The 27,327-nt window shown below is 50.2% G+C and overlaps 1 protein-coding gene across 5 annotated transcripts in view; it reads right to left on the bottom strand.

Annotated features, from left to right (window-relative positions):
• VAV2 (vav guanine nucleotide exchange factor 2) overlaps window positions 1–27,327 on the bottom strand; it is a 127,779-nt gene that overhangs the window by 16,530 nt on the left and 83,922 nt on the right. For all 5 annotated transcript variants that reach the window (XM_053962201.1, XM_053962202.1, XM_053962206.1 and 2 more), the window contains exons 4-11: window positions 18,437–18,505; window positions 9,495–9,597; window positions 7,310–7,408; window positions 5,864–5,932; window positions 5,183–5,283; window positions 1,974–2,073; window positions 647–742; window positions 37–105 (exon numbers count right to left, since the gene is read on the bottom strand). In XM_053962201.1, coding sequence (XP_053818176.1) covers window positions 37–105; window positions 647–742; window positions 1,974–2,073; window positions 5,183–5,283; window positions 5,864–5,932; window positions 7,310–7,408; window positions 9,495–9,597; window positions 18,437–18,505 — 706 coding nt within the window. The remainder of the gene's footprint in view (window positions 1–36; window positions 106–646; window positions 743–1,973; window positions 2,074–5,182; window positions 5,284–5,863; window positions 5,933–7,309; window positions 7,409–9,494; window positions 9,598–18,436; window positions 18,506–27,327) is intronic.

The following is a 27,327-nucleotide window of genomic DNA, read 5'->3' as shown; positions in this document are numbered from 1 at the left end:
CAGCCCAGCCCCCTCCCCACTCTCCCCCTCCTGTACCTGCATTGCCTCCAGAGCCTCCTTCAGCTGCTGCTTCTCTGGCCGGTCTGAGGAATGGCTGAGCAGCTCCTGAGAAAGTAGGAATGAATAAAAACAAAGAGTTTGGATGTGCTAGGAAAGATGCCCAGACCCTGCTTGCACCAGACATGGTCTGCCTGAGTGTGTGGCAGGGTGGTGACAGGGATGCCAGGGTGGCTGCAGGCATTCCAAGGGTGACTGGAGGGATGCCAGGGAGGTGGCAGGGACACAGGGATGCCCAAGCAGGCAGCTGTGGCTGCAGGACAGGGAACACACCAAGGGCTGGTGCTTGAGAGATCTGTTACCCAGAGCTGACTGGAGGAATTTCACACATAATCAGATTATATGCAAGCTTATTTTATATTCATTAAGTGCCTCTCGTGGCTACCAAGTGCAGAATTACCCTGGGTCACCACACTTTAGGAGACAGCACAAATATTATGTCATGCTAAGTAGCTCTAGTAATTATTTTATTTGAAGGGGAACAAAAATCCCAACCCTTGCTCTGCATTTGGCAATGATTCACCCTCCACTGACAGAGGTGAAAGATGCTACAGAGCAGACAGAGAAGTGCCAGTGCTGAAAAACTTACTTTTAACAGGAGATGATACTTCAAAACTCTTTGCATTGGAACCACCAGCAGATCTTGCAATTTGAATTTCCCATCCTGGACCTTTAGCGTGCATTCCTAGGAAGATCAATAAATCAGCAGTGAGAAAACAACAGCTCCCCACCTAAAAGAAGTCTCTGAAGTCTCGAGAATGTTTGTCTGGCTCCTGTAAACTCAGTTTGGATGCCCACAGACCTGTGGTCCTTGCAGCCACGCAGCCAGGGCCGGGCTCCCACCACAGAGGTTATCAAGGGATTAATCCCAGGGGCTGGACCCTAAACGCCAGCCACTGCCATGCAAATGAGCCACTCCAGCCTAATGAGATGCTGCTCATTAGGGCACTCAGACCTGGGGAAATGTCAGATGAAACCCATTTGCCTCAGCCACCTCCTCGCTGGGCCAAGCTAATGCAGCTGATTGGTGAGGGGCTGGCACTGAGCATGCAGCCTGTGGCTCTGGAGTCGCTGATGAGCATTAAAGTCATTAAGATGAGCTAATTGTGGCTGCAGGAAGTTTTGGCACCTTTACCTTTGCCCAGACCCATTTTCAGCCCCTCTGTGTGACCTGACAGAGCTGCCACGAGGGAGGGAGGGACAGCAAAAGCAGGGAGCAGCTGCATGCTCCAGCCTTGATGTGAGACACAGAGAGCACATTTTGAACAATTCCTAACTGCAGTTTTAGCCCTGAACTGGGCTCACACAGGGAATCAAAGTGCATTTGTGGAAGGTGAGGTAACGTGTACGGACAGCCCAGCAAATTCCGATTAGCATCAAGAGCAAAGCAGGAATTAGAGCTGGGTAAAAACAGCAGCTCAAACAATGCATCCCTTCTGGGGCTCCTTTGATTCCCTTAATATCTGGATCAGCCCCTGCTCACACTAAGGAGGCCAGGGCAGGAATTCTGGCGTTTCCCTGGGGATTTGGGTTTGCCTCTGATGGTCCCCAACGTTGCTGGTGGCTTTGGAAAACCACATGGCTCCTGGTCTGGGGATGCTCAGAGCCTGGACAACTCAAAGACCTTGTCCCACAGCCAGTCCCACTCAAATAAAGTCACTGGTTTGTTTTAACTTGGATAAACTCGGGGAGGAAGGACAGAGCGCGGGGCTGGTGAGCAGATAAAGCAAAAACAAGGGATCAGGACAGGGTAAGCCCCAGCTTTGCTCCCTCTGTGGCAGCACAGACACACTCTGACACCCTTCTTTTCTTCTGGTAAATCAGACTTTCCCCAGACACCACCCTGAGCTCCAGCAAGTCCTTCCCAAAGCTGGGATAAGGGGTGGGGGGCAGCACTCAGCCCCCTGCCCGCTCACCTCCACCTTCTGCCGGACGTCCTCCCGGTTGGCAAGGAGGTGGTTCAGGGTGTTCTGGGCATATTCCATGTGGCTGCAGTACTTGCCATAAATCAGCAGCCTGGAGAGAGGAAAATCACAGGTTTAACTGGAAATGCTGGCAGTTATAAGCTGTTATAGAAGATACATAAATGTGTGTGCAGTGAAAGGACGAGGCAGACAGCTGTTCCCCCATTTCACTGCTTTGCAAAGTATAAACACTCTTCTATTGTCTGGCTTTTTGACATTTAGATTTTCAACGTTTGGACATTTAGAAGCTTCCAGAGGCCATGGAGGTGATTCAGCTCATGATGAACAGAAGGGGCTGAGTGGTCAGAGCAGAGGAGCCTGGTTTTAGATGAGATAGTGGGATGAAATTCTTCCTTGTGAGGGTGGTGAGGAACTGCCAGAAGTTGCCCAGAGAATTTGTGGCTGACCCTGGAATTATCCAAGGCCAGGTTCAATGGGGCTGGGAGCAACCTGGGATGGTGGAAGGTGTCCCTGCCCGTGGCAGGGGGTGAAATGGGATGAATTTTAAGGTCCTTTCCAACCCAAACCATTCAGTGATTCTACGATGGCTCTGTGTCACATTTTAGAATCACATCTTCTTGAAAGAGCCACAGGGACCTAGGGATCAAGAGCCTGGGTAATTGGGAAAAGAATGTTGTCACAGCCTTTGGAAACACAGTGAAGCTCTGCACGGACACCCTGGGCTATAAATTTAACCACTGAGAAAAAAAGAGCAGTTTTGTCACGGATTCCCCCTTTTCCCTCATTAATCCTGCCTGACAGGTTTGGGTTTTCTCCCCGTTCCTGGCTGTTAACTGTTCTGCTGCAGCTAAGACACATCTTCCATCACAAACTGCAACTCATCCATTACTTGGGGGCCTCATCTCTTGATGGAGATGACCTGGGAACCACTGACCCAGTTGCTCCATAAACATGGGACATTCACACCCAGCAGGGAAGTGAATAAAGAGATTTATGGAGCCACAGCCCCGGCAGAGCCACAGCCAGCAAAGATTATTCTTCTACCTTTTCCCCCTGACAACTTCTGCACAATAATATCCACCTTGCCAGCATGGGGAGAGCTTCAAAAAGGCTTCAGGAGCATAAATTCAAACCTCTGGCTTCCAGAGGAAGAGATTTACAAACTATTTCCTTAAAAAAGGCCCCTGCAAAGCCAAGGAGCAATGCATCATTTTGCCAGAATGCCTCCAAGGATGTGGAGGGAAGCAGGAGTTATTTGTCATGGATAGATTTGATGGAGGAAGGTCCCATATTCAGGGACCCAGTGAGGATTCTGGAGGTTCATGTTCCTTTCTTGGTGGGGCAACACTGTCTCCCTGGAGAGTTCACCTTCTGCTCCTCCTGCACTGAAATTCCCTCGCTGTAAAATGTGGCATTCCTGACTTTCCTGATGTAGGAAAGGACTCTGCCTATTTACATCAGCTTGCTCCAAACTCTTCATCCCCAACAATCTGCTTTTAGGGACTTCTCCAAGGCAAAACCCCCCTCGAGCAGCAGTTTCCCACAGCACTGATGTCCCCAAAATGCCCGTGGACTGAAGAGAGCTTCAGAACCACCATCACCACCTCACAGCTGCTTTGGCTCCTTCCCTCACATCTCTCCAAGGCTTTCAGGTCCTTCAGGAAGTTCTTTGCAAGCTCCCTTAGGAAGGGGCTCAGTTGGTTCACCCATCTGCATGGAACTCACCAGCTCCAAGCATTCTGCCAGCTCCCACCAGCACGTTAACAGAAGAAAACATTGATTTAATGGCTCAAAACCCAGCCTCGTGCTCCTGCACAGCCACAGCACCTCCCTGGGCAGCAGTGTCACCTCCACAACTCCTCCTGTGTCCCCTGCCTGCTCCCTGTGTCCCCAGGGATGGCACTGGCATGCACGGGGCTGAGCCAGGAATGAGGAGATCAAAGTCACCTAAGTGAGTCTTATGAGTATTTTGAAATTATTTGCATTCTTCTTTGGAATATTTTTGTAATTTAACCCTGAAAAAAAAAAATGCCCTTTATAAGCAGAGGCCCCATGGATGCTGGAAGACGTGACCTCACGGTGTGTTATTAATGCAGATGGTATTTCTGGAGTTATTGACTTCTGAATGGCATTTCTGTGTCTAGACACTGGTTTAATCACAGTGAAATAACAGCCTGGCACCATTCCACAATGAATCACCCTTTGATTAGTATTAAGGATATTAAAGGCTTTTATCAACCTTATCCCTGTGTGCTGGGGTGCTCCTGCTTACAGCTGCCAAAACTCAGGATTGATTCTGTTTGTGAAAGAAACTTTTACATTTATTCTTGGTGCAGGAGGTGCAGGACGAGCTCTGTGCCAAATATGAGATTCTTGGAGAGTGAGGAATCACTTTGATCAAAGCAGGGCCGAGTCTCCCCTGCACAGGAGTCACCCCACCACATCACAGCCCTCTGCAGAGACCACACAAAACCCCTGAAGGCCACTGAGGTTTTACTCCATTCCAGCTCATCTCTATCCCCCTCAGATGTGTCCCCACAAACACATTGGATATTCATTCTCCTACAGGATGCTGAACTCAAGAAAAATCCAGCTGCAGCCAGGGGCTTGCAGGAACAGGGATCCAAGGGAGCCTGGTGGGTCACAGGGGACACGTCCCAGCCTCTGCCCTGGCTGACCTGACAGCTGTGGCTGGATTTGGCTGCTTAATGTCAGCACTCAGTGATGTTTCAGCTGCCTCAGAGCATTTTGCTGTGGAGGATGCAAACCTGGGCTGTTGTGAAAGGCATCTCTGGAATCACAGAATTATTAAGGTGGAAAAAGACCTCTGAGTCCAACCATTAACCCAGCACTGCCGCTAAACCATGGCCCTAAGCACCACAGCCACACAATTTTTGGACACTTCCAGGGACTGTGACCCCACCACTTCCCTGGGCAGCCTGTTCCAGTGCTTCATGACCTTCCCAGTGAAGAAATTTTCACTAATATCTATTCAAAACCTCCCCTGGTGGAACCTGAGGCCATTTCCTCTTGTCCTGTTGTTACCTGAGAAAAAAGACAATTCCCCACCAGGCTCCAACCTGCTTTCAGGCAGTAGTAGAGAGTGAGAAGGCAGAGAGTAACAAGAACTCTGTTTAAATCTCCAAAACTAACCCAAATCTGTTAAAACTGGAGCTGCCTGAAGCCCAGAATTCCTTTACCTCTCTTTGAACTCCAGGAACACTTTTGCCAGGCTGCTTCCTCCAGACATCATCGAGACATCGATGGCTCTCAGGAAACTGAAGTGCACTTTAATTAGGTCCTGAAACCAAGCAACAGCCAACACTTTAAACACAGCCAGAGCAGGTGGGCAAAGAGAGCCTAAAGAAATGCACATTCACTCCTTCACCAGGCAGGGTTTTCCCTCTTTTAGGTGTTTGTAAAGGAAGTTGTTCTAGTGGGATGCAGCCCTGCCTGGCCTGGAGCACAGGGGTGTAATTCCAGCAGTGAGAAATGCCCCAGGGTGGGGAGGGAGGAGGAGATGGGATGGAAGGAGTGGAGGAGATGCCAGGTTTTGACCTAGACCCTGTGCAAACCAGAGGAGAAATAAAACCCTTCATCACCCTCTACCCAAATCAGCTAAAATCCAGACCCCCAGCCCTGAAACACCCACCAGACAGAATTGTTTTCTTTCCTAGAGTTCATATATTCCCCACCTCTAAAACTGAGTGTTAAAGAATGTCTCCTAAACCACTTTAAGCTCCACAGCACACTAAAGGCTGGAGCTCTCCAAGTGAATGCACAAATCTATCAGGAAATCAGAAAACCTCCTCCTAAGCAGGGAGAGGGCTGAGCTGCTGTGAAAAGAACAAAGATTTAAGGCACAATGCCCACAGTGTTACCTCCAAATTGATAAAAATAGCTTCCATGTCTTGGGGAGTCAGCACCAGCCTCAGGGGGTTCATATAGTTCTGCAAGAGGGAAATGGAAAAGGGATTGAGGTACTGCAGAGGAGGGAACGAGGTTGTGCAAGGGGTTTTTAATTTCTGCTTCACCAGCCGAGTTCACCTGGGCAGGTTTTAATGAGCTTAAGCACTTGCAGAGGCAGAGGATGGCAGGGATGGAAGTGGGAGGCAGGAATTCCCACGAGTGCATCATCCCTGAGCTCCCATGGCACTTCCAGGGGTGGGAAGGTGCCAGACCCCCACCCATGGGTGCCCACAGCCCCCTCCCCTGCTAAAGCTACAGCAGAGGGGGGAAATGCACTCAGCTCCTGCAGTCCTTGGCTGCACTGAAGCATCTTCCCAGCTCTTTTATCTCCCTGGAATTCTGCCCTTGAGAAGGCAGCGATGATGTGATTACATGGGCAATGCCTTTCTGAACAAATACATATTAATAGGAACATCTACGTGACTTGGGACTGCAAAAAACCCCAAATACAACACACCCAAAAGGGGGACTTCCACCCTTAACACCACCAGGACCTGCAAAGCCCTTGCAAGCTTTAATTGATATGAAAGCAGTAATTTAACTCTTCCTTTCTCCTGAACCAGAGGGCTGTGGCTGTTTCCAAGGAACAAGGGTTCCTTGGAAACATAAATGACAAATCTATTGGGACATTTTCCTGGAAAATGGGAAACATTCTTCCATTTTTCCAGTTTTGCTCACAGCTTCTTTGGGGGAACTTTCAGCAGACAGAGGGAAAGAATGGCAAAAGGGGAGGAAACAAAAGCATCAGGGTGATTAGAAATGGCAGCTTGATTTTCATTCTTGTTCTTCCTTCCTGCTGCTTTCCTGGGAGCAGGAACCTCCTCCAGGCTCCATCCACGACTCCGCTGCCTCGCTGAGGTCCTCCCTTTTATTTGTTTTTAAAAGAAAGGAGCCACAATAATTCATCAAAACCAATTAAAACCCCCGCGAATTTCGGCAGCAGAACGTTCCTTTTAATCCAATTAGCTTCAGTGGCAAGTCAGCACAGCTTCAGCACTCGGAATAAAGGAATTACTCCGTGGCAATCAGAGTGATAAGAGATATCTGCAAACAGGGCTCTTATCAGCAAACCCGGCCTGGCTGAGCCAGGAGTGGGAGATTCTCACCCCAGGAGAGGGGGGACACAGCAGGAGGCTTTTCAGCCTGGTTCACAAAACAAGATGCTGGTTTTGGCTCCTGCAGGCTGCACACTGGTGCTTGTCAGGGTTTTTGTGGATTCCCCTCCTCTCCCATCTTTCCTCCATCCTGCCCCTCTCATCTTCCAGCTCTGGGAGCAAGAACCAACCCAGCACAATTCATGTGGGATCCAGGGCTGCAGGGGAAGGGGATGCTGTGGAAAACAGGGCTCAATTTCTCACCTTTTCTATATCTTCAAGTGTCTTGTAGTATTTGGCCTCAGTTTCTTGGATTTCTAGCAAACAGCAATTCCTTTTGTCATCTTCTGTCATTCCCATTTTCTAGGGAAAGGAAAAATTAGGCATGGTCAGATGGTCCTAAGGGAGGTCCAGAAACCTGGTGGGGCTCCAGTTGCAGCAACCAAGAACAAGTTTGGAAAGTCAGGAGAGAACCACTACTGGTAATGCTAAAGGGAACTATTTTTATCCAAAAAATATATGGAGGAACCTTGGCTGTGTTATTAAATGTGTTTCAACATGAAAAACACTGCATTTTTTGCATTTATTACAGCCACACCACCAAAGACTATCAGCTAAAGAAGAATAATAAGAGATAAAGGCTTATTTTTTTTTCCCTTTTTAAATTTTATTTTTATTGCTTAAGATGAAACTCACAACAGATACTAAGTGGGTCACAAATAATACATCAGACTTATACAAATCCCTGGCCAGGGTTGCCAATTCTCCTGATTTTAGGTCAAATCTGATAAAATGTGCTTTTCCCAAAGCCCCAACTCCTGGAGTCACTTCTGCTCTGTAAAGCTGGGACCACGTGTTGGGAGCTGCTGCACTTGGCAGAGATGAATCTGAATTTGGGAAGGAGCTCAGTGATGGGGTTTTATGGATCATGCACAGGAACAGAGCCCCTCTATCCACCCCTCAGAACTCACAGCTGGGACCTTTCAGCTGGATAAAACCCCAGATTTTAATCAGTTCATCTTACCTGCATGTATCTAATCTGAAGCATGCAGAAATACAAGAAGCCATTAGCATCACACACTTGCTGTTGCAACAAATGTTACCCAAAAAGTTCAGTTTTGGGGCAGATATATTAAAAATAGACTCTTTTCCTCAGGGAAGGGAAAGGGAGTCACAGCTCTCAACTCCAACACTGCTCAGCAGAAAATATAAAATAATGTGGAGGGGACAGTGAAAAATTGCCAGTTCCACTGACCTTAATCCTTATTACCTGGCTGCTGGAGCTTTCTCCCATTTTTCCCATTTATGCAAGAAATTCACCAAAACCTTCCCTGGGGCAGCTCTTGGGCCAAGTGGCTTTTGCAACTGGTGGAGGCCAACGAGCTGTGCTGCCTTCAGATCCAAACACTTTGGTAGGATCAGTGGGAATATTCTGGGCACAACTCCTTGATCCAGAGGGGGTTTTGGTGTGCAGGGAGCTCCTCCAGCTGCAGCCAAGGGGTGAAGGGATGGAATGAGGGGTTTATTATCTTTGAGGAAGCAGAGCACAGGCATCCATGGATGCACATTCCCAGGCTCCAGCCCCTCGTGTCTGGCTCAGCCACGTCCTGCTCCAGGGATTGAATTGATCACTGAACTTGTCCATTGATCCTGCTTCGTTCCAGGGAGGTGGGTACTGTGTGAACTAGGGGAGAGTAATTAGTGGCTGAACAAAGCCTGGGGGAGGCACATACTGGAGGGGGGGAGAAAATTTGGAAGGTCACTCTGGAGAAAGTCCTTCCAGCCCTGCTGGGGACACGGGTAGGGAGGTGACTGTGGGCACCAACACCTCCTTGGCTCATCCACGGAGTGTGATATTTGCTCCAGAGCCCTTGGAGGTATCACAAGTCCCTCCATGATGCTGTCCATGCCTCACACTCAGGCCTCTCCATCAGCAAAAGCTTGTTAGAGGTGACAAACGGGGACAGCCACTTGTCCCTAACGCCACACGGGTCCCTGCTGCCCCAGAAAGCTCCACTGCAAACATCTTCCTGCTCTGAGCCATCCAGGTAGGAGCAGCAGGCACAGCCAGCTGCTGGATCCCTGGCACACAGATCTGTCACCCTGAACTAAAAATACCAGTGGCACCTCTGGCTGACGGAGCAGGAGGAGCCTCCCCAGAAAGGCTGGAGTGACACAGCCTCAGCAGCAAAATCCTATTTTTAGCTTATTGTTTAGGGCTTATTAGGTCTCCCTTCCCCTTCCTCCTCCCCAGACTCGTGCAGATGACAGGCTGGGCTGGGAAACTCCTCGGAGAACCCCTGTGGGCTGGTGCCACCCCAGCTGCTGCTCAGAGCAATTCCCTTCCCTGCAGCATCACCTGCCAGTGGCACGGAGTTATTTCCTTCCTGAACCCCCTCCCTGCCCCTCCCACCGAGGTGTAGCTGTGAAAACACAGCTGAGTTGTTACCATGGGCTGCTGAACTTCCACTCTGATGATATCCTCGTAGATATCATCGCCCTCATCCTCGCAGGGGACGCAGTCGTAGATGTCCTCCCCCAGGTCGTGCTCGCTGCAAGGAGAAGGAGAAGGAGTCAGGGGTAATAACCAGGGGATGTTCACTGTCACTTCATCAGGCACCGAGGAGGGAGGAGAATCCCAATAAGAAAATCCTGTGAAAATTCAGCCCATGCTCTCTGTTTTTCCCGGATCAGTGCCTGCTGCACATTTCTTTCGGCTGGCTGGAGGCTGGAAAAGGCAGAACGCGGCTCGACACGGGCAGGGATCACAGCCAAGAACTGCTCTGTGCCCTGTGCCAGGCGTGCCCACGATGCCCACACCACCACGGGCTGCCAGCTCTGCCCCTGCAGAGCTTTTGCTCGGCACTAATGGGCCCAGCTGAGATGGATCTGCCAGCCAAGCGCCCAGCGGGACCATCTGAGCCACCAGAGCCACCAGCTCCAGCTCCACCTGCTCCACAGGTGGCCACAACCTCCCCTTCAGCTCCTCTTCAGGCCCAGGAGCAGCTCTTGCATCAGTGACTTTGTATCATGCCCAGAGAATTCACTCTGAGGGTTGGATTTGGTCTGCTTAAAGCTCTGCATTCACTCTTGATCTGATTTTGCCTTTCCTCATTGAAAGGCTTCCTTTGTGCCACAAAACCATCCCCTTCCCCCAGCCAGGGGAGCAAACTGCTGTAGGAGCCCAGATCCACTCCAAGCAGGAGCAGATACTGAACACTCATCCAATGTCTCTGAGCAGTAGGAGAAGCGTCCCAGTCCTGAGGAACCAAGCCTGGGCTGTGCAGGACCCACAGCAATGCCTGGACCCAGCCCTGGGCATCCCATCCAGGTTTAAATGCTCTGCATCCAGTTATCTGAGTGATGCACCAACTCCCACAAAGGCCAATCCCTGCCCTGAGGGGCAGCTGGGTGGTTTTTGATGCAGCATTTCCCAGAGGAGTGGGAGGTGATCACCATAAGGTGATCTCATCAGACAGCTCGGTGGGCAGAGGCCAATAACAACATTTACAGCAGGGAGAAATTAAACAGCAAAATGTCACATTTTGAGGACCAGCCCCATCACTCTGGAGCTGCCCCTACACTCCCAGGCTTCAAAGGCATCCCAGAGCTGTAGAGCCCAGTTTGTGCTAAAGGTGATGGTGTTCAGTAATTAATTCTCCACACCCCTCCCCGGGGCTCCTCAGCCTTGGAATACTTTTGAAAATTCAGCCCATATTAAATACCAATTAACAATAATAATTCCAGTGCTTAGATCTACAGGTGCTGGCTGCTAACAGCTCCCACTGAAGTCAATCCCACAGGATCAGGATAGTGTGAAATGCTGGAATATCAAACAGCGTTCGCATATTTTACGAGCCGAGTCTTTCAACAGGGGTATTAATTACACACAAATAAATTTAGGTGTAAAGCCATGCTCCAAGTGTGACACTCAACATCTCTCCATTATATATCACGGAGCAGCAGAGCACATCTGCCTGCAAAACCAGGCTTTACTCCTCTGCTTAAATACAGCCCTTTCTATTTATACAAACAGATTTATTCAATAAAAGTTTGGGGATTTTAAATAAATACACTGGCACGATGTATCCATCCCATTTTTCCTGGGTGATGCATTGCAGCTGCTGCAATAATGCCCACTAATAGCTGGTGATCCATCTTCCCCCTCCCAGGCGTCGCCGTTATTATCTGCACCAATATTTATATTCTCAGCTCTGCTCCTCATCCAGAGCCAGTCACTCCCAGCTCCTGATGAATCTCCCTGCCCACACCTCTCGGCTTGCTGGCTGTCTCTCCATACATCATTTCCCTGGCTGGAGGGTTTTTGGGAATGTGTGGTTGGGTTAATGTCACGGGCAGGAGCCCAGCTGGGTGCGGAACTGATGCCTTGGGAAGGCTGAGCTAGAACAGAGGCTAGATGGAGTTAAAGAATAAAGCAGGGATTTATTAAAAGGCCTCAATGGATCCACCTTGGGCAGCACAAGAGCTCAGTCAGGGCTGGGCTCATTTTGGGTTCATCACCCAAGATGAACCAAAATGGTCACAAAATGCATGACCAGTAACAGGGTCTCTCACTTTTAGAAGTTCTGCTCCATTTACATATTGGAGTTAATTGTTCAATTACAGCTTTAGGTTATCAAGTCCCATCCTGCTTGTTTTTCTCTCTCCAGCCCACGCTGTTTGTGCTCCTGGGCCTGAGATCTGGATCATTTGTCCTTGGTGCCCAGCTGGAGAAGGAATTGCTTTGTCTCCCTGCTCTGTGCACAGAGCTCACCATCCCCTAACATGAAGCTCAGAACTGCACACTAAAGCAGCACAGAATGTGAAAAATAGAAAAGCCAAACCCTGAGGCATCATTTCCTCCTAAGGCATGAACACAACCAGGAGAGGGCTGGGGCGATGCTGCTGCTGGAGCAGAGCCTGCTTGGAGTGAGGGATGAACATCCCCATCCCTGGAGAGCTTGGGAACTGCTCTGGGACACGTGGAGAGGAGATGATGGCAACCTGAGGATCACCTGGAACTCCTCTCCCACACAAGGAGGTGCCACCTCCAAGCCTCAGAGCCTGGCTCTGCCCGTCCCCAGCCTGGTGCTGCTGCTCCCAGCCTGGACAAACTCTCCTCTTCTCCCTCTCCAAGAAGCCATGAGCTCTGGAGCATGGTGGGCACACTCTGGGAGAAACCCAGCCAGCAGCACGTGATCCTAAAGGGGCTTTCACAGAATCAGGGTTGGGAGAACCCTTCAAGAACATCTGGTTCAACCAGAACCCAGCACCACCACCCCTAAGCCATGTCCCCAAGTGCCAGGTGGGTTTTGCTCAATCACAGGCTGAGAGTGGAGAAGGGTGGATGCCCCAAGGCCTTTCCCACCAGGAAAGAAACGCCTCCAAGGGACACTCCAGCAGATTTGCCCACAGAAGTGCCAACAGCCCTTGGACACAAACCCTGCACCCACCACGTGGGGCCACATCCTGACAGCACCTCACAGCTCCATTCCTCTAATGAAGGGGCTGAGCCTCGCTGCTCCAGCCCTTCCCGGTGCTCCACAGCAGAACAAACCCTTCTCTGCTCCAATTTCTGGTTTTGGGGAAAAAAACAGGAACTATTCCCACATCCTGGGGACACCTAGAAAGACACCTCCACTCCAGAGCTCTGGGGAGATGCAGCAGAGTTCCTCAAAGCCGACGGCCATGGCAGTATTACAACATCACCATGGTCCAGCAGTCTGTTATTTATTAAAACACATTCTCAGTGCATCTCTGAGAAACACCAGAGGCTGGCAGTTTTTATGGAGAGCAGTAAAGCACGAGGATCAGCCTCTCCTGGAGCAGCCCAGGAGAAGCCAAGCTCCTGCAGGGCTGTATGGATGCTGACATCTCTGCTTTGCACATATTGATCCTCACCTGTCCCCACACTGTGCCTGTCAGAGCTGAAAATACACACCCTCCCTGTCCTTAAAATTGGGATTGGGATGATTTTAGCCAGTGGAAACCTCAGGACACACTGAATTCAGGCAATAAATTCAGCATCCCAAGTGTGTCACGGGCAGACGGAACAACTTGAGCAAGGAAAGCCAGATCACCTCATTCCTCACAAAGAAAAGCAATTTACTCCTTCAATAAAAGCAGCAGAGTCTGCGAGTTACCCGTGGGTATCAGAGCCTATGATCTACTGCCTGGATTAGGAGATTCATTGACAGCTCTGGGGTTAGGAAAGGGATTTTAGCCACCCTTCAGAGGGAATGCCAGCATTTGCAATTCCTGTTATTAGGATGGATGCAACCAGCTTTGGGCTGGCAGCGTCTTGCCGAGCCAGAAAAGCTGATAATGAATAAAGCTTTTCATATCTAAGGCAATTTCAGGCAAAAACAATGCTTTTGGCTGAGCACTGGCAGTGCACTAACACCCACCCGGCCAGGCAGCAGCCGTGCCAGGGAGCAGCTCCCAGAACAGAGGGACTGGTGCCAGGATGCTGCCTTGGAGTGAGGGAAAGGGAAGGACAAATCCATAGGATCACAGAATGGTTGGGGCTGGAAGGGACCATGGGTGCAGACAGAGCATGATGCCCTGATAAATGACCCTGCACTCATCTCTGCAGTGACACTGGGGGGAACTGGGGAAGCTCTGAGGGATTTCAGGGCTGCTGAAGAGCCTCTCCACCCATAAAAGCTGCTGTGGGAAGTTGATGAGTTTGTACCAGCCTCAGGAATTCAAGGACAAACCCTCATGACAAACCCACCACACCAAAACTCCGTCCAAACCATGCTGAGGAAAGAGCCAGAACCACTAGGAACAGCAAAAAAAAAAAAAAAAAAGAGCAGGAGGGGACAGACAGAGCTAAAATAAGACAACCCCAAATTTCCAGCCCTATGACCAGGGTTAAGAGCCAGAAGATCTCAGAGCCACCACAGGTCCAGGCTGGGAGATTTGCAGGGTCTCTGAGGCAGCTGCCCAGCAGCTGTGAGGCTCCAGTCTGTCCCAGTAATCCCCAGCTTCTCATCCTCACTCTGCACTCACAGCTATAAATACACAGTTCCTCCAACCAACCCCCTCATTCAGGGGTTCCTCCAGCCAACCCCCTCGTTCTGTCAGAGAGGTCAAGCAGAACCCGAAATTTGCAGCACATCTGGCAGGTTTAGGTTCCAGGGTGAGGGAGTGCAGGATGTGCAGCTGGAGGACTCGAGATCTTGCAGGGTTTTAATTACTCAGATTGGACTTGGATGGAGACACTCACATGGAAGTAGCAGAAGCCTTTTCCCCTCTGTTCTGCTTGGGTCTTACATTCCCCATTCCAAGTGGAATGTTCTGATCCTAAGAGAAGTGACCAATATGATCCCAGAAATGGCACAAGCAGGACATGTAAAAATCAATAAAAATCAATACAAGTGACACAGAAGGGACAGACACGTTCACAGACACTCTGGCTCAAGTGCCCTGCACCACAGAGCCATTTATTTGAGGGGCTGTTGTGCCTGGTTTGTCCAACATGAAAATAATGAGAAAAGTGGCAGCTCACTCATCATCTCACCTTGGCTCCTGAGCTCGTTACTTTTTTTAAATGCATTTGAGAAATTCTGCTGATCACAGCACTATTTTGGAAGATGTGAGGGGGGCAATGCTGGTGACAGTAGTGAGAGAAGCAGGAGAAACTTCAGCAAGAAGCTGAGCCCAGAAGAGGCATGACTTGAGAAACTGTGGCCTAGCAGATGTCCTACCCCCCTTTTCTAGTCTGGAAAGTTTGGGAATACACAATTATCCCAATAAACTTGTTGGGGATAAATTCCCAGTGAGCTGCAGCTCAAAACAAGAGCAGGGGACATTGATCTGTGGGACAAAGTTCTCCAGGGGCAGGGTTTGGTGGGGACCTGCTTTGCCTAAAACACTTACTTGGTCCTTTATTCAACACTACAACTCCTCTCCTCGAAACAAATTATCTTCAGAAGAGAAAACAAAGGTAAATGTTATGCAAATTAAATGTTTCACATCAAACCATTCACAGAACTTCTGCCTAACTGAATTCTTCAAGCAGCCAAAAAATAACCCAAAATCTGCCCTGTGTATTCTACCTAATTGTGCCACTGCAGAGGGACAGTGCCATGAAGTGGAGAAGGCTCATCATAAAGAAGGCTCTGGGGCTGTAAAGAGGGCCAGGATTAATCACTGTCATAAATTTAATGAGACAAAATAACTGGAGAGAGCTCAAGTGGCAGCGGAAAAAAAAATTAGGTGAGATGTTAAGTATAACTCAGAGGTACCAGGATGGCTTGGAGCAGCTGAAAGAGCCATAAAGGGGGAGGGAAAAGCAGTTGGCAGGGCAGCAAGGTGGATAATTGCCTCCTGAGATCAGCTCCCAGCAGCCACAGCCATGTGGGAAGCAGCAGCTCCCCTCCCTAGGGACCTGCAGGAGCATCCTCGGGACAAAGGTCACTGATAATCCCTGACACGGGGGCTCCAGAGGATGAACCCACACACTGCTGCTGCTGCAAAACCCAGCTCATTTCAGGGACAAACTCCCCCCAGATGGCTGCTCCAGGGTCTGGCATGGGGCGGGCTGGAATAAATCAGGCAGCAGAGGCCAATTGTCCCTTTACAGCTCCTCACAGCATCCATCAGGCAGCACTTGCAATGCAAGCAGCCCTTGCCATCTGCCCAGGCTGGCTGCAAGCTGCCATCTGGCCCAGGGCACAGCAAACCGAGGGGCCAGAGGGCTGGAAACAGGGAATTTGAGAAGTTCACAGCTCCCATGATAGCCTTTTAGCTTCCCTTCCCCTTTCCATCACCAATTGTTCCGGGTTTTGTTTTTTTTTTTTTTAACTAAATAGCTGTTTCCAGGCAATTATGTGCCTTGATCTGCTGGCTGGGGATGTGTCTGGAGCTGGGATTAATCCCTGCAACACCCCAAAGGTGAAAGCACAATGGGGTCATCAAGGTTTAAAAATCCTTTAAACACAGCAGAACCCCGTGGCTGGCCCAGGACTGCACACACAGCTTGTTCCTGCACCCCTTGTCCAGCCCTGGTTTTTGACCCACAGCTCCTCCGTGCTGGGAGAGTTCTCAGGATAAAGGTTCTCACTCTTCAGAGCATCATGGGGACAACAGGGACAAAGGCTGCTTCCTCCTGCTCCCCAAATCTCAAATATGTTCCTCTTTTAAAGGCTCTGCAGCACAGGAATTCAAAATCTCAACCTGGGGACACCAAACTGCTCCACTCAAGTTGAAATGAAGCATTCTGACATTCTCCAAAAAAAAAAAAAACAAACCTCATTTACCAGCCCCCAAAATGCCTTGTTAGAACCAACTCAGTGTTTATCCTGAGCTTTTATCCACAGCTTTTTTTCCCCTTTGGGGGATTCCTCTCTCCCAGGGTGAGCTGGTGGCACAGAGCCCACCAGGGTTGTCCCTCCTCACCCACCCTTGTCCCTCTGAGGCCTGTGGGGACAGCAGAGTGGCACCTCGAGGTGACAAATCCCTGCTGGTTTTACAGGCAGGGCTGCAGCAGCTCCCTCCACACCTTGGGTCATTTCCCCGCCTGCTGTGGAAATCACTTCCTCGCCTCCAAAAAAAAGCATTTTGGCTGCAGCCACATCTTCCCAAGGCTGCTGGATCATCAGCAGCATTCAGGGCAGGGATGCTGGAGGGACTGAATCATTGCCAGCAGTGAATGCTGCCCTTGTGGAGCTCTTTGGAGAGGGCAGGAGCTGAGAAAGGGATTTCTCATCAGTGCCACGGGCCCTGGGCACACCACTGGCACATTTCCAGTCAGAGTTCCCCGCTCCAGGGGAGAAAGGGCACTCTGCTGCAGGCAGCAGGAGCAGCAGGATCCTGCTGAGGGGTTCTCCAGGGAGTTTTTGGGGTTTTTCCAGCTGTGGGTGAATTCTGACACCGTTTCGTAGGCCGTGTTTCCGTGCGCTTGGAGGGCAGGCCTGGGTGAAGGGATTTGTGCAATCCCTGCTGATTTCAACATGCCTTTCCCCCACGAGTCCTAAATAAGATGTAAAAAAAAGAGGATTTTGCAGAGAATGGGAAGACAAGGAAAGTTACAAGTTGGAGATCTGGGACAGAACAGGGAAATCAGTTGAAATAAACCTCCAAGTTATCTGCTGGGCTTCACAGCCCCTCTGTCCAAGGGACAAGGAACAATTTGGGAAGCTCCCACCTGGACACCTTGTCCCCAGCAGACTTGAAGCTGGGGACCCATTTCCAGCACCAAATAACCAAGTGCAGCACCCCAAACCCACCCACTCGTGTCAGAGTCCCCACACAAATCTCTCTCCAATTAAAAGCACATCTGTGTGTGAGAAACAGGAATTTTAAACCCCAATATTAAAGGGATTTTGAGAACTTTTGGAGAGAGGGCACAAAAAATGCTATTCTTGAAAGAATCCATTTCTTAGTTAAAATTTTATTAAACTGCAGCTGCTGGGAGCCAACAGCAAGCAGGGAATTCCAGGGTACTCCATTCCCTCTGCTGGTAATTTATGATTTACTTTTGTAATAACTGAAGCCATAAGGAACTCATTGGATTAAGGAGTCTTATTATTTATGTTGTGGAACAATAATATTTAACTGCATAAAGCCACATATCCACCCATGCAGTCCATCCCTCCATATGCAGCAGCCTGCATGTCATGAGCAAAACCCTGGCTTGATGGGAATGCTGCCATTGAATTCCAATAGTGCCTGCACTTCACTGTGTGTGCTGCAGTTCAAGGTTGATTTTAAAAGCCTGTTACATCACCACCACAGGCAGAAAAAACAGATAAACACAGACAAGAGACAGCAGCAGCATCACCCCACATCCCACCAAGGGCAAGCAGGAGAGGATGTGGCTGCCACAGCCCTGGAAGTGTCCAAAGCCAGCTTGGATGGGGCTTGGAGCCACCTGGGATAGTGAGAAGTGTCCCTGCCCATTGCAAAGGGGTGGAATGAAATGGTCTTCAAGGTCCTTTTCAACCCAAACTATTCTCTGATTGCCCCCAGGGCCAGCTGGTGTGGTCCAAAACCACACATGGGGGATGCAGCTCCATGTGCCAGCACCCAAAAAATGCCATGGGGGGAGAAAGAAGTACCTTGCTCCCAGAGCGGGCTTGGATCACCTCAGAGGATGAATTATGTCCCAGGGTTTTGGCATTTAGGAGGAGTTGGGGATCCCCTGGGCTTGGCCCCTTTCACCCCCCAGCAAGCCACTCATCAACTCAACCTGATGAAAAGTGACATCTCCCAGGGCTTTACACCAGAAAAAGATGGACTTTTGTCAGAGCACAAAAATCTCCTGGCCAAAGGATCAAAGCAGCCATCCTGGCTCTCCCAGCCCTGCTGTCAAACTTTATCTGCCTTTGCTGGAAACCCACGGCAACCTTTCCCTCCCTCCCAGGAGAAGGTGAGGCCACTCACTCTGCCAGCTCCTCCAGGCTCCGGTACACGTCATCGTCATTTTCCGTGGTCTCCTCCGAAGGGAAGGGCCTGGGAAGGGAAGGAATGACAGGGTTATATTGGTGCCTCACCCCTCACAGCAGAGCCCCTGAACACAGCCCAGCCCTGAGCATCCTGCTGAGCAGCACAGAATATTCACTGCAAAGCCATTTTTGTCCCAGAGTGACACCAGCTCTGCTGCTCCCCGAGGGCAGAGCTGGCAGGGCAGGGCGAGAACGCAGGTGGGGAGGCTGGCTGAGCACACAGGGCAGCACCAAAATGAGCAGCAGGCAGCACAGCACCTCAGAGCCCCTGTGGCTGAGCCCTTCCTGCTGAGCTGGTGCTGCACAAACAACTCAGGAATCTTAATTCCAGCCTGGTGTTGGATTTGCTGGGATGGAGAAACACCTTCTCCTCCAGCCTTTCTACCTGTGAGCTCCTTCCCTGCTCGGCCAGGCAGGGCTGGGCACCCTGTGCTGCTTCCCACTGGCACCTCCCAGCAATCCCAGGGGCATGAATGAGTCCTTATGAACCCCAGGCTTCCTCATCTTAACAAGTTTGTGACAGCTGAAGAAAGTTAAGCCCCTGGAGATGAGGGAAAGGACACCAAAGGGCAGAAAGAAAGGAGGGGAGAAAGCAGATTAAAGGAGCAAGGGAGGGAGTGGGGGGAATACAAGAATTCCTTGGCTCATTCTGAAGCAATAACCAAATAATGCATGAGGGAGATGAAAAATACTGTTTTAATTAAACCCCACATATTATTGCTGGCACAGAGCCAGGCTGGGCTGTGGCTCTGCTGGGGCTGGAGCATATCCATGGGCACAGCCAGCCTTGCACAGGGACAGCACAGGGACATGGAGGGGTGGCAGCAGGGCAGCTCTGCCCATCCCTCCTGGGCATCCTGGAAAGGCAGGTGGGGCTCCCCAGGCTGTGAACCACAGGGATGGGACACTGATGCTGTGGAGGAGCAAAGCTGGCCACATGTGAACCTCTAACTGCCCTCAAGAGCAATTTCCTCCTCTTCCCTCCCTGCCCATGATAGATTGCCTCTCCTGAAAGATTTAATACGTGGCCTGGTTAGCCCCCGAATTTGCTATTTTTGGATCCTTTCACTGGCATTAATTTGCTTTCTCCCCCCTGCTCCACCCCAGCCTTCCTTAGGTGAGCAGCTCCAGACCAAGCAGTTTGAAATAGTGCTGAGACCTGCAGCACATTCAATTAAAACTCTGACCAGGTGGCAAGTCCAGGAGGGGAAAGAGCTGTGCTGACCCCAGCCACGGAGCAGAACAATCCCAGCCATCACAGCTGCCCTGCTCTGCAACAAGGAGCACCCAAGGTGTGCCCAACCATGGCAGCATGGGAGGGAGGAAGGCAAGGGATGCAAAGCTCTGGCAAGGAGGCACAACTCAGAGGTGACTTCTGTTTAAATATCATTTGTTACAACAACAATAAGAAGAAATCCACCACAAGGCATGACCTCCTTTCTTTTAGGTGCATCTTCTGGTCTTAATCTCTGAGTATTTCCTTCCCCAGTGCTTGCCACGCCAGAGAGAAAGGAGTAAAAGAGCCATAAAGAATATTAAAATCACATGGACACATCCCCAGCCATAAATCTGGGCTTGAGGTGTAATTGGCTCCTGTGATACAACCCCCCATGTAAGACAAGGAGGCAGAAAAGGGAGAAAAGTATTTTCTAATCAGAGTTTCATGGGGATGCAGCTCCCCTGGCCCTCCCAGCTTCACCTTGACCACTGGTGAACACCCAGAGTGAAAGTCAAGGCAGGGGAGGAATTAATAACCTGTGTCCCTGCAGTGGCAGCTAATGGCTAAGTAAGGACTCCCAGAACGCAATTAGAGGAAGAAGTCACACCAGGGTGAGGATTACTAAATGGACCATCCAAAATCTGGAGCTGAAGGGCAGCTTTTTGGACAAAGCCTTGGGTTTTTCCTTTGTTCATCCCTTGTTCTTCCCCAGGAGTTCTAAATGCAGCAACACAATTTAATTTAGCTCTACCAACAGCCACTATTTGAAATATCTCCCTAATTTTGACTTAAGCTTCCTTATACATCCATTTAGGTTCTTTTTTTGCCACTTAACACACCTGAGCTGGCTGAAAAAACAGATTTGATGTGGTAAGGACAGACTGGGGGAGGAGAGCTCTGCTCTCACTCCCACCCCACCAGATCCCCATTAAGGCAACACAAAGAAAAGCCAACTAGGAGAACTTTTAAGGCTGTATTTCTCACCAGCACAGGGTTTTCACTGAGAACCTTCCCACATATCCTGCCCTTGGCCCCAGCCATGCAGGGAGCAGCATCTCCAACCAGGTGGGTGAAGGTGCTGCACCTTCCCCAGCCATGAGCTCTCCAACAGCAAACACCTGCTTTGGGACCAATCTCTGTGTCGTCTTTTTTGGTAAAATGAGTAAAAATGTTGTCAGTCAAAAGATCTAAAAGCTCTGGATTCCCTGGGAAATTGTCAAAGACCTCCAGGCACATTGCAACTTCTTATGTAGGAGCACAGTAGAGCTGGGAATGCTTTGAGTCCACTGAAACCCAGCAGGTCTGCAGAGATCCCAGTTTATTAAAATTAATTTGAAAACGTCTCTTATTTCATATCTTGAGCTAAGCACCAGCTTTTTTCACTCCACCACCATGCAAAACCACCTGCTGAGCCATTCATCCTCCCAGCCCGTGCCAGGGCTGCTGTGAGCCTCACCCCACTCAGATGAAAAGCAAAAGCCCCCAGTGCCATCAAACAGTGCTGGAACAGGCTCTTAAGAGATAATAAAGCTCCCAAAGTAGACTCCTGCACAGACAAACCCCAGAGCACTGCACAGCATCACTTCCAGACATCAAAGGAGGGAAGGGAAGTGGGATCGATCTGATGTGTTTGTTTAGAGCTGAAAAGGGAAGAAAAGACCAAGCAATTTGTTCTGGAGTTTGCAGTGAGCTGCTCCTCTGGAGGGCAGGACTTGCAGCACATGTTGATGCAAAGCACCCCCTTGATCTTACAAAACATTTTGGTCACTTTGTGGCTCTCACAGAGCTCCCTGCAGATGGGACACAGGCAGAGCCAGCCACAGCCACAGCACATCACCCACGGAGACAATCAATTAATATTTCACGAGGCACCTCATGCAAGAAAAACCCTCCCTTGCTCTCAGGTTGCCCCATGATCCCTCCCACACCACATTCTCACCATCCATCCCTGCACAGGGAATCTCTCAGCACTGCCTGGCTGCTCTTTCCTCTGAATTATTTAACGGGAAGAGCCAGGTAGGCTGCAATTCTAACAGCAATAAACAGGAGGGGTTATTTATTTATGAGCATATTTCAGCATCTGGCTGCCTTGTCCTAGCAATTGAAGGCAGCTCTTCACCTCTGCAGAGAGCAGAGGGTCAGGGATGAGGCAGCTTCAGTCTGCTCATTTTGTACAGCAGCACCTTGGCCTCAAATCCGGGTGGGACACAGCAAGGAGGACCCAGCATGGTTTATTTACCATTTTTCCACACTCCACTCTGATTTCTTGGGGTCAAACACCAGCCCTGGGAACAGCAAGCTTGGTAAGAAGAAGAGAGGGAGGAAATCTCCCACTCAGGGCACTCCATCCCAGGGAGCTGTTCCCACTTGAGGTTTGTCACACAGATCCGCAAGGAAGTTTTCCTGACTTGTGCAAACACCCTGAGGAGTGTAAAGGAGGTGATTTATCCTTTCTGGAGGGGGTTTCCACCCTCCCAGCCCCAGCAGGATAATCTCCCCCTGTTTTCCTAAGTCCAGGGATAACACTTGAGTGTTTTAAAGAGCAGGTGGAGTGTGTGGCACCCGGGAAACCTGAGCTGCTCCCATCTGCTGTCCCTTCTGCGAGGGATTTCTTCCCTAATGGGAAGGACCAGAGCCTCAAGCTGGTGCAAAGGAGCTCCTGCAGCTCTGCTGGGATGGATGGGGCTGTGCTGAATCCACCTGGCAGAAAAGTATTTCCATGGTGTGGAGCCTACAGTCTGAAATTACACCCTGCAGGATTTCCAGCTCCTCTGGTGGGGTGTACAGCCCCCCTGACACCCCTGTTTTGAAGGAAGCAATCATGGCAATGCACAGAAATCCCACAGGACACTGATTTCAGCAACATTTTAGGCTTCGGGCTGTGTTTCCATGGGAGTTTGGGAGTGGGGTTCTCAGTCCCACAAGCTCCCATGCTTCCAGAAAAGTCCTTCTGTCCCACTGCTGAGGTTTAATGCTGCTTCAATCCCAAAATTTCAGACTTTGGTTGTTCCCAGCACATCATTTTGGCAGCTCCAACCTTCCCCTTTTCTTTTTTTCCTCCTCTTTTTCTCCAGGAGGACGAGTCACTGGGGATCACCCCATTCCTGTCAGCTCTGGAACCCTGGGCCCGCCACCCTGAGCACTCCTGGAGCTGCCCAAAGAAAAGCAGGTGTTTTTCCAAGACTTTTACACACCACTGAAAATGCTTCCCTGATTGGCTTCCTGGAATTAGGCAGATTAAAGCAGCATTAATTCACCAAGAGGTGGCTGTGAGCTGACCAGGCACCAGCCAAGGGTGACCTGGAGCTGCCTCTGCAGCCCTGCCCTCCACCCAGGCAGCACCTCCAAGATTCCCATCTCTGAGACAGCATCAGGCAATGATCTTGGTCAAGTGCTGCGAGGTAAAACCACCCTATCAATGCCCCCAAAATCCATTTATATCAAGCAGAATAGAATCAATTCTCCCAGTGCAGAACAAGACCCATCAGAGCATACCGAAAGCTGCTGAATTTAATTAAAATCACACTTTTCTGTTACATTACTCATCTCTGGAAAGAAGCACCTCACGGGGCGCCAAATTTTCGACACGTCCTCTGAAAAATTACAGTTTGCTTTTATTTGTGGTCTGGAACTCGCAGAAATTCTTGCAAGATTAATTCTGATGGAAATTCAGCAGGGAAAGGGCGAGTTGCATCACCAGCTAACACAAAGATGATGATGGAGATGATTTTGCAGGAGAGCACTCGGCGCAGTGTCAGCACCCAAGGGTGAGCTGCAGGCCCTGCTTTATCCTCAGCTCCAGTCTGAACTGAGCATTGCTGGAGATGAGAAGACAAGAAAATAACAGCTCGTATCATTTTATGTTTCAACACATTATCGCATTTTTAAAAACCCCTCGTGTACCAATGCCTCGCTCAAGAGAGATGATTTTTCTCTTCACTTCAGCTCCACACTGATGAGAACAGATGGATAAAATCAAAAGGGGAATCCAGAAATGTCTTTCTTGAAAATAAATGGGGAAAAAAAAGATCCAAACCTTGTGGGGTAACAGCACAACCAACCACTAGGGAATGACTGACCCACTGAAGACCTGGGATGCATCCCATCCAACAACATCCACTGCCTCACACTGGAAAACACCTGGTGAAAACACAAATCCCAAAATCCCCATTTTTCACTTGCAGCAAAGCAGTACAAGGAGATCTTTCAGCACTCTGGGTTTTTCTGCTGTACCTGAGCAGCTGCCATCCTATGAAACGTGTGCCAATAAAAATAAATAATTACCAAAATGGACCTTTCTGCCTGATTCCAGCACCAGCACATCCCAGCCAAGAGGGGCCCAACTGTGCAGCAAAACCAGCTCCAAACAGCCCATCCTGAGGGCCACCAGGAATCCCTTCCCCAGTGAGGTGCAGAGTGACCTGGGCTGTCCCAGAGCATCCACGTGCCCCTCTCCAGGCACAGCCCATGGCACTGTCCCCATCCCCCAGTGCTGGGAACCTCCCAGGTCCCCTATTTTAGACCAGCTCAGCCTGGAGCCCTTCTCCATCCTTGGAGCATCCTTGGAGCACCAGCTGCATTTTGGGAAGACAATCAGAGGTGCTGGAAAGGTCCCACAGGGCGGGCAGTGACACAGGAGGAGCCTGAGGGAAGCACCAGTGACACAGCAGGTGACCCCAAAGCCCAGCAAGCCCCAGCTGAGCCCAGGCAGCAGAGCTGAGCTCATCAGAGCTGTGTGTTCATTCAGCAAAGCTGCTGCTGGGGAGGGGGGCAGAGAAGCTGCCTTTGCTTTGTGAGCAGATGCTTGTGGGGTGACCTCAGCATCCCCCCAGCCTACAAAGCAGCCGTGCAGGAAAACATGTCAGGGATATTTTTTTTCAGGCCCTCTGTGAGGATACAAACTTGCCAAAAAAAAAAAATCTGTTAAGAATGGTTTTTTTATAGTGGGAAAGGAGCTGCTTTTCAGCCAAGGATTCTGCTTATCAACAAATGGAGGAGCTTTATGGTGACTCCTAAAGGTTTGGTGAAACAAGAAACAATTTCCACCTGAGCTCCTGCTTGTGGCGTTTGTGCTGAGCTTCTCTGAGTTTGTGCTGGTGACCAGTTCCAAGACTGGTCCCAGTTCCAGGAGAGCTCTGCAAAAACAGCAACTGCACCTATTTCCAGACACAGATCCTCCCACAGCCTTCTCCATCCATTTTACAGCAACACTTAAAGTGTGTACAAGGAAAACACAACGGCAGTAAAGGAATAATGGGCAGAGTGCAATTCCAGAGAGCCGTTGGCAGGGAATAAAACACGCCTTGTAAAACCAACCTTCAGGAGAAGAGGTGCCCTAACAACCTCCTCATCAGAAGACACTTGAGGACTTAATTGTTAGTGCCTTTAATTGCTTGCCATTTTCACACCCAGCTGGATCTGCCTCCCATCCCCAGGGACAGGGGGAGCAGAGACCAAATCTGATCTGCAGGAAGCCTCCAGCAGCTGGAGAATCCTTGCAAATGCCATGAAAGATCTTCCCCTATCTCCCTTCTCTCCTTCAGGACAGTGAGGGGAACATCCTGATCAGCTCCAGTTTGTGCCACCACATCTGCAAGAAGTGGGGCTTGCTGGTGGGATTGATGCCATAAGTTTTTGCTTTTCTATTTTTCAGATTCTGTGTTGCTTTAGTGTTTAATTCTGAGCTTCATATGAGGGGATGCTGAGCTCTCTGCACAGAGCAGGAAGACAAAACAATTTCTCCTCCAGCTGGGCACCAAGGACAAATGATCCAAATCTCAGGCCCAAGAGCACAAACAACATGGAATGAAGAGAGAAGACAAGAAGGATGGGACTTCATGGTATAAAACTGTAATTGGATAATTAACTCCAGTATGTAAATGGAGCAGAACTTATCAAGTGAGAGCCCCCGTGAGCGGTCGAGCATTTTGTGACCATTTTGGTTCATCTGGGGTGTAGCCCTGGCTGGGCTCTTGTGCTGCCCAAGGTGGATCCATTGAGGCCTCCTAATAAATCCCTACTTTATTCTTTAGCTCTGCCCAGCCTCTGTTCTAGTCCAGCCTTCTCAAGACATCAGGGTCACAAAGCCCTTTTTACAGGGTCAGCCCCACTGCAAGCAGCAGGGTCACCCCACACCACAGTGGGGCTCAGTCAGATGGGGAAAGGGATTCAAGTCATGAAACCTGGACAAAACTCCAGGTTTCATTTCAAACTGGAGGCTGAATCACCGAGGAAGTTCCTGATCTCCCCGTGGCACACGCTGGGATCACAGACAGGCCAAGCTGTGCAGGGCAGGGGCTGCAGGTCCAGCTCCCTGTGCCCCCTGCTCCTCCCCTGCCTGGGCACCTCCTGCCAGGAATGCTGCTCTGCCTCTCCCTTCCCATCCCTCCTCCCTTTCCCCCCACACACATCCTGATATTATTGGCAAGCTGTTAAGTGCAGAAACTCCAGGGCTGACAATGCTGAATCCTCATTTCAGCCCGTTTGATGCTTTACCTGGGCAAAGGGGGGCAGGGATGAGGCTGGCAGCAGGCAGGGGACCCTCCTCTGGGTCAATCCTCACTGCAGGCAGGATGCTGGTACTCACCTGGCTGCCTGGAGGTGGCTCTGGCCTGGGCTAATCCCAGTGCTGAGCTTTTCTCCTCTCCCCTCTCTGTCTGCACTGTGGAGATGGGAAAAGTCAAACACTCCTGGAATGGTTTGGAAGAGGGACCATAAAGATCTTCTCATTCCAATCTCCCTAATCCAGCTTCCACTCTCCCAGGTTGCTCAGAGCCCCATCCAGCCTGGCCTGGAACACTTCCAGGGATGGAGCATTCACTTCTGGGCAACCTGTTCCAAAAAACCAGAGACAGGATGGCCAAGATGGCCACTCCACAGGGTGCCCATGGGCAACCCAGCCCTGACAGCCCCTCCCACTGGATCTGGACTGGTCACTTTGTCTTCCAACTCACACAAAGGGGTCCTGCCTTGGCCCCAGGAGGGGGAAAATTCATCCCTGTGTCCTTCCCTCCACGGCCCAGCCAAAGCATCGCCACTGCTCCTGTGAGAGAAAACCTCCTCTGACAACCAGGATTCACCCTCCTGCCCATCTGCAAATGTTTCTAACTGTCTTTTATTAAGTGTGGTGCCTTCTGAGGACAGTCACTGAGAGGTTCAGCTCATACAGAAAGGATTCACTCAGATTTAGGGCCTCCATAAAGGCCTCTGAAGATGCAAACCCCTTCCCGTTCTCGGCTGGGCTTTGCTGTGCACACATTAAAAATGCATGCAGGCAGCACGAGCCAATATTCCTGAACCTCCTGCTTTGCTTGCAGAACTCTGCTTCCAGGAAAAACACAGATCTCAGGGAGATGAATAAACACGTGCCCCCTCCTCTGCTCAGAGCTCACTTTCAGCCCCCAGAGCACGAGGTGGATGACGGAGCCCAAGGACGCCAGGATATGCCACAGGCAGCAGGGAACAGTCGTGGCTCTGGCAGGAAAGTCTTAAGGGAAAACAGGGGAAAAAAAGCTTTAAGAAAATAATTATAATCCTGCTTTATTGGGACCTGCAACAAGAAGCCTTGTTGTCCTCCAGAGAGCTGAGTTTGCTCAAGAAAACTTGGAATG

The sequence above is a fragment of the Vidua chalybeata genome, chromosome 21 (assembly GCF_026979565.1).
Source record: "Vidua chalybeata isolate OUT-0048 chromosome 21, bVidCha1 merged haplotype, whole genome shotgun sequence".
In the NCBI taxonomy this organism is placed as follows: Eukaryota; Metazoa; Chordata; class Aves; order Passeriformes; family Viduidae; genus Vidua; species Vidua chalybeata.
Note: the sequence above shows the minus strand (reverse complement) of the source record. Positions and strands in the feature narration are given on the sequence as shown.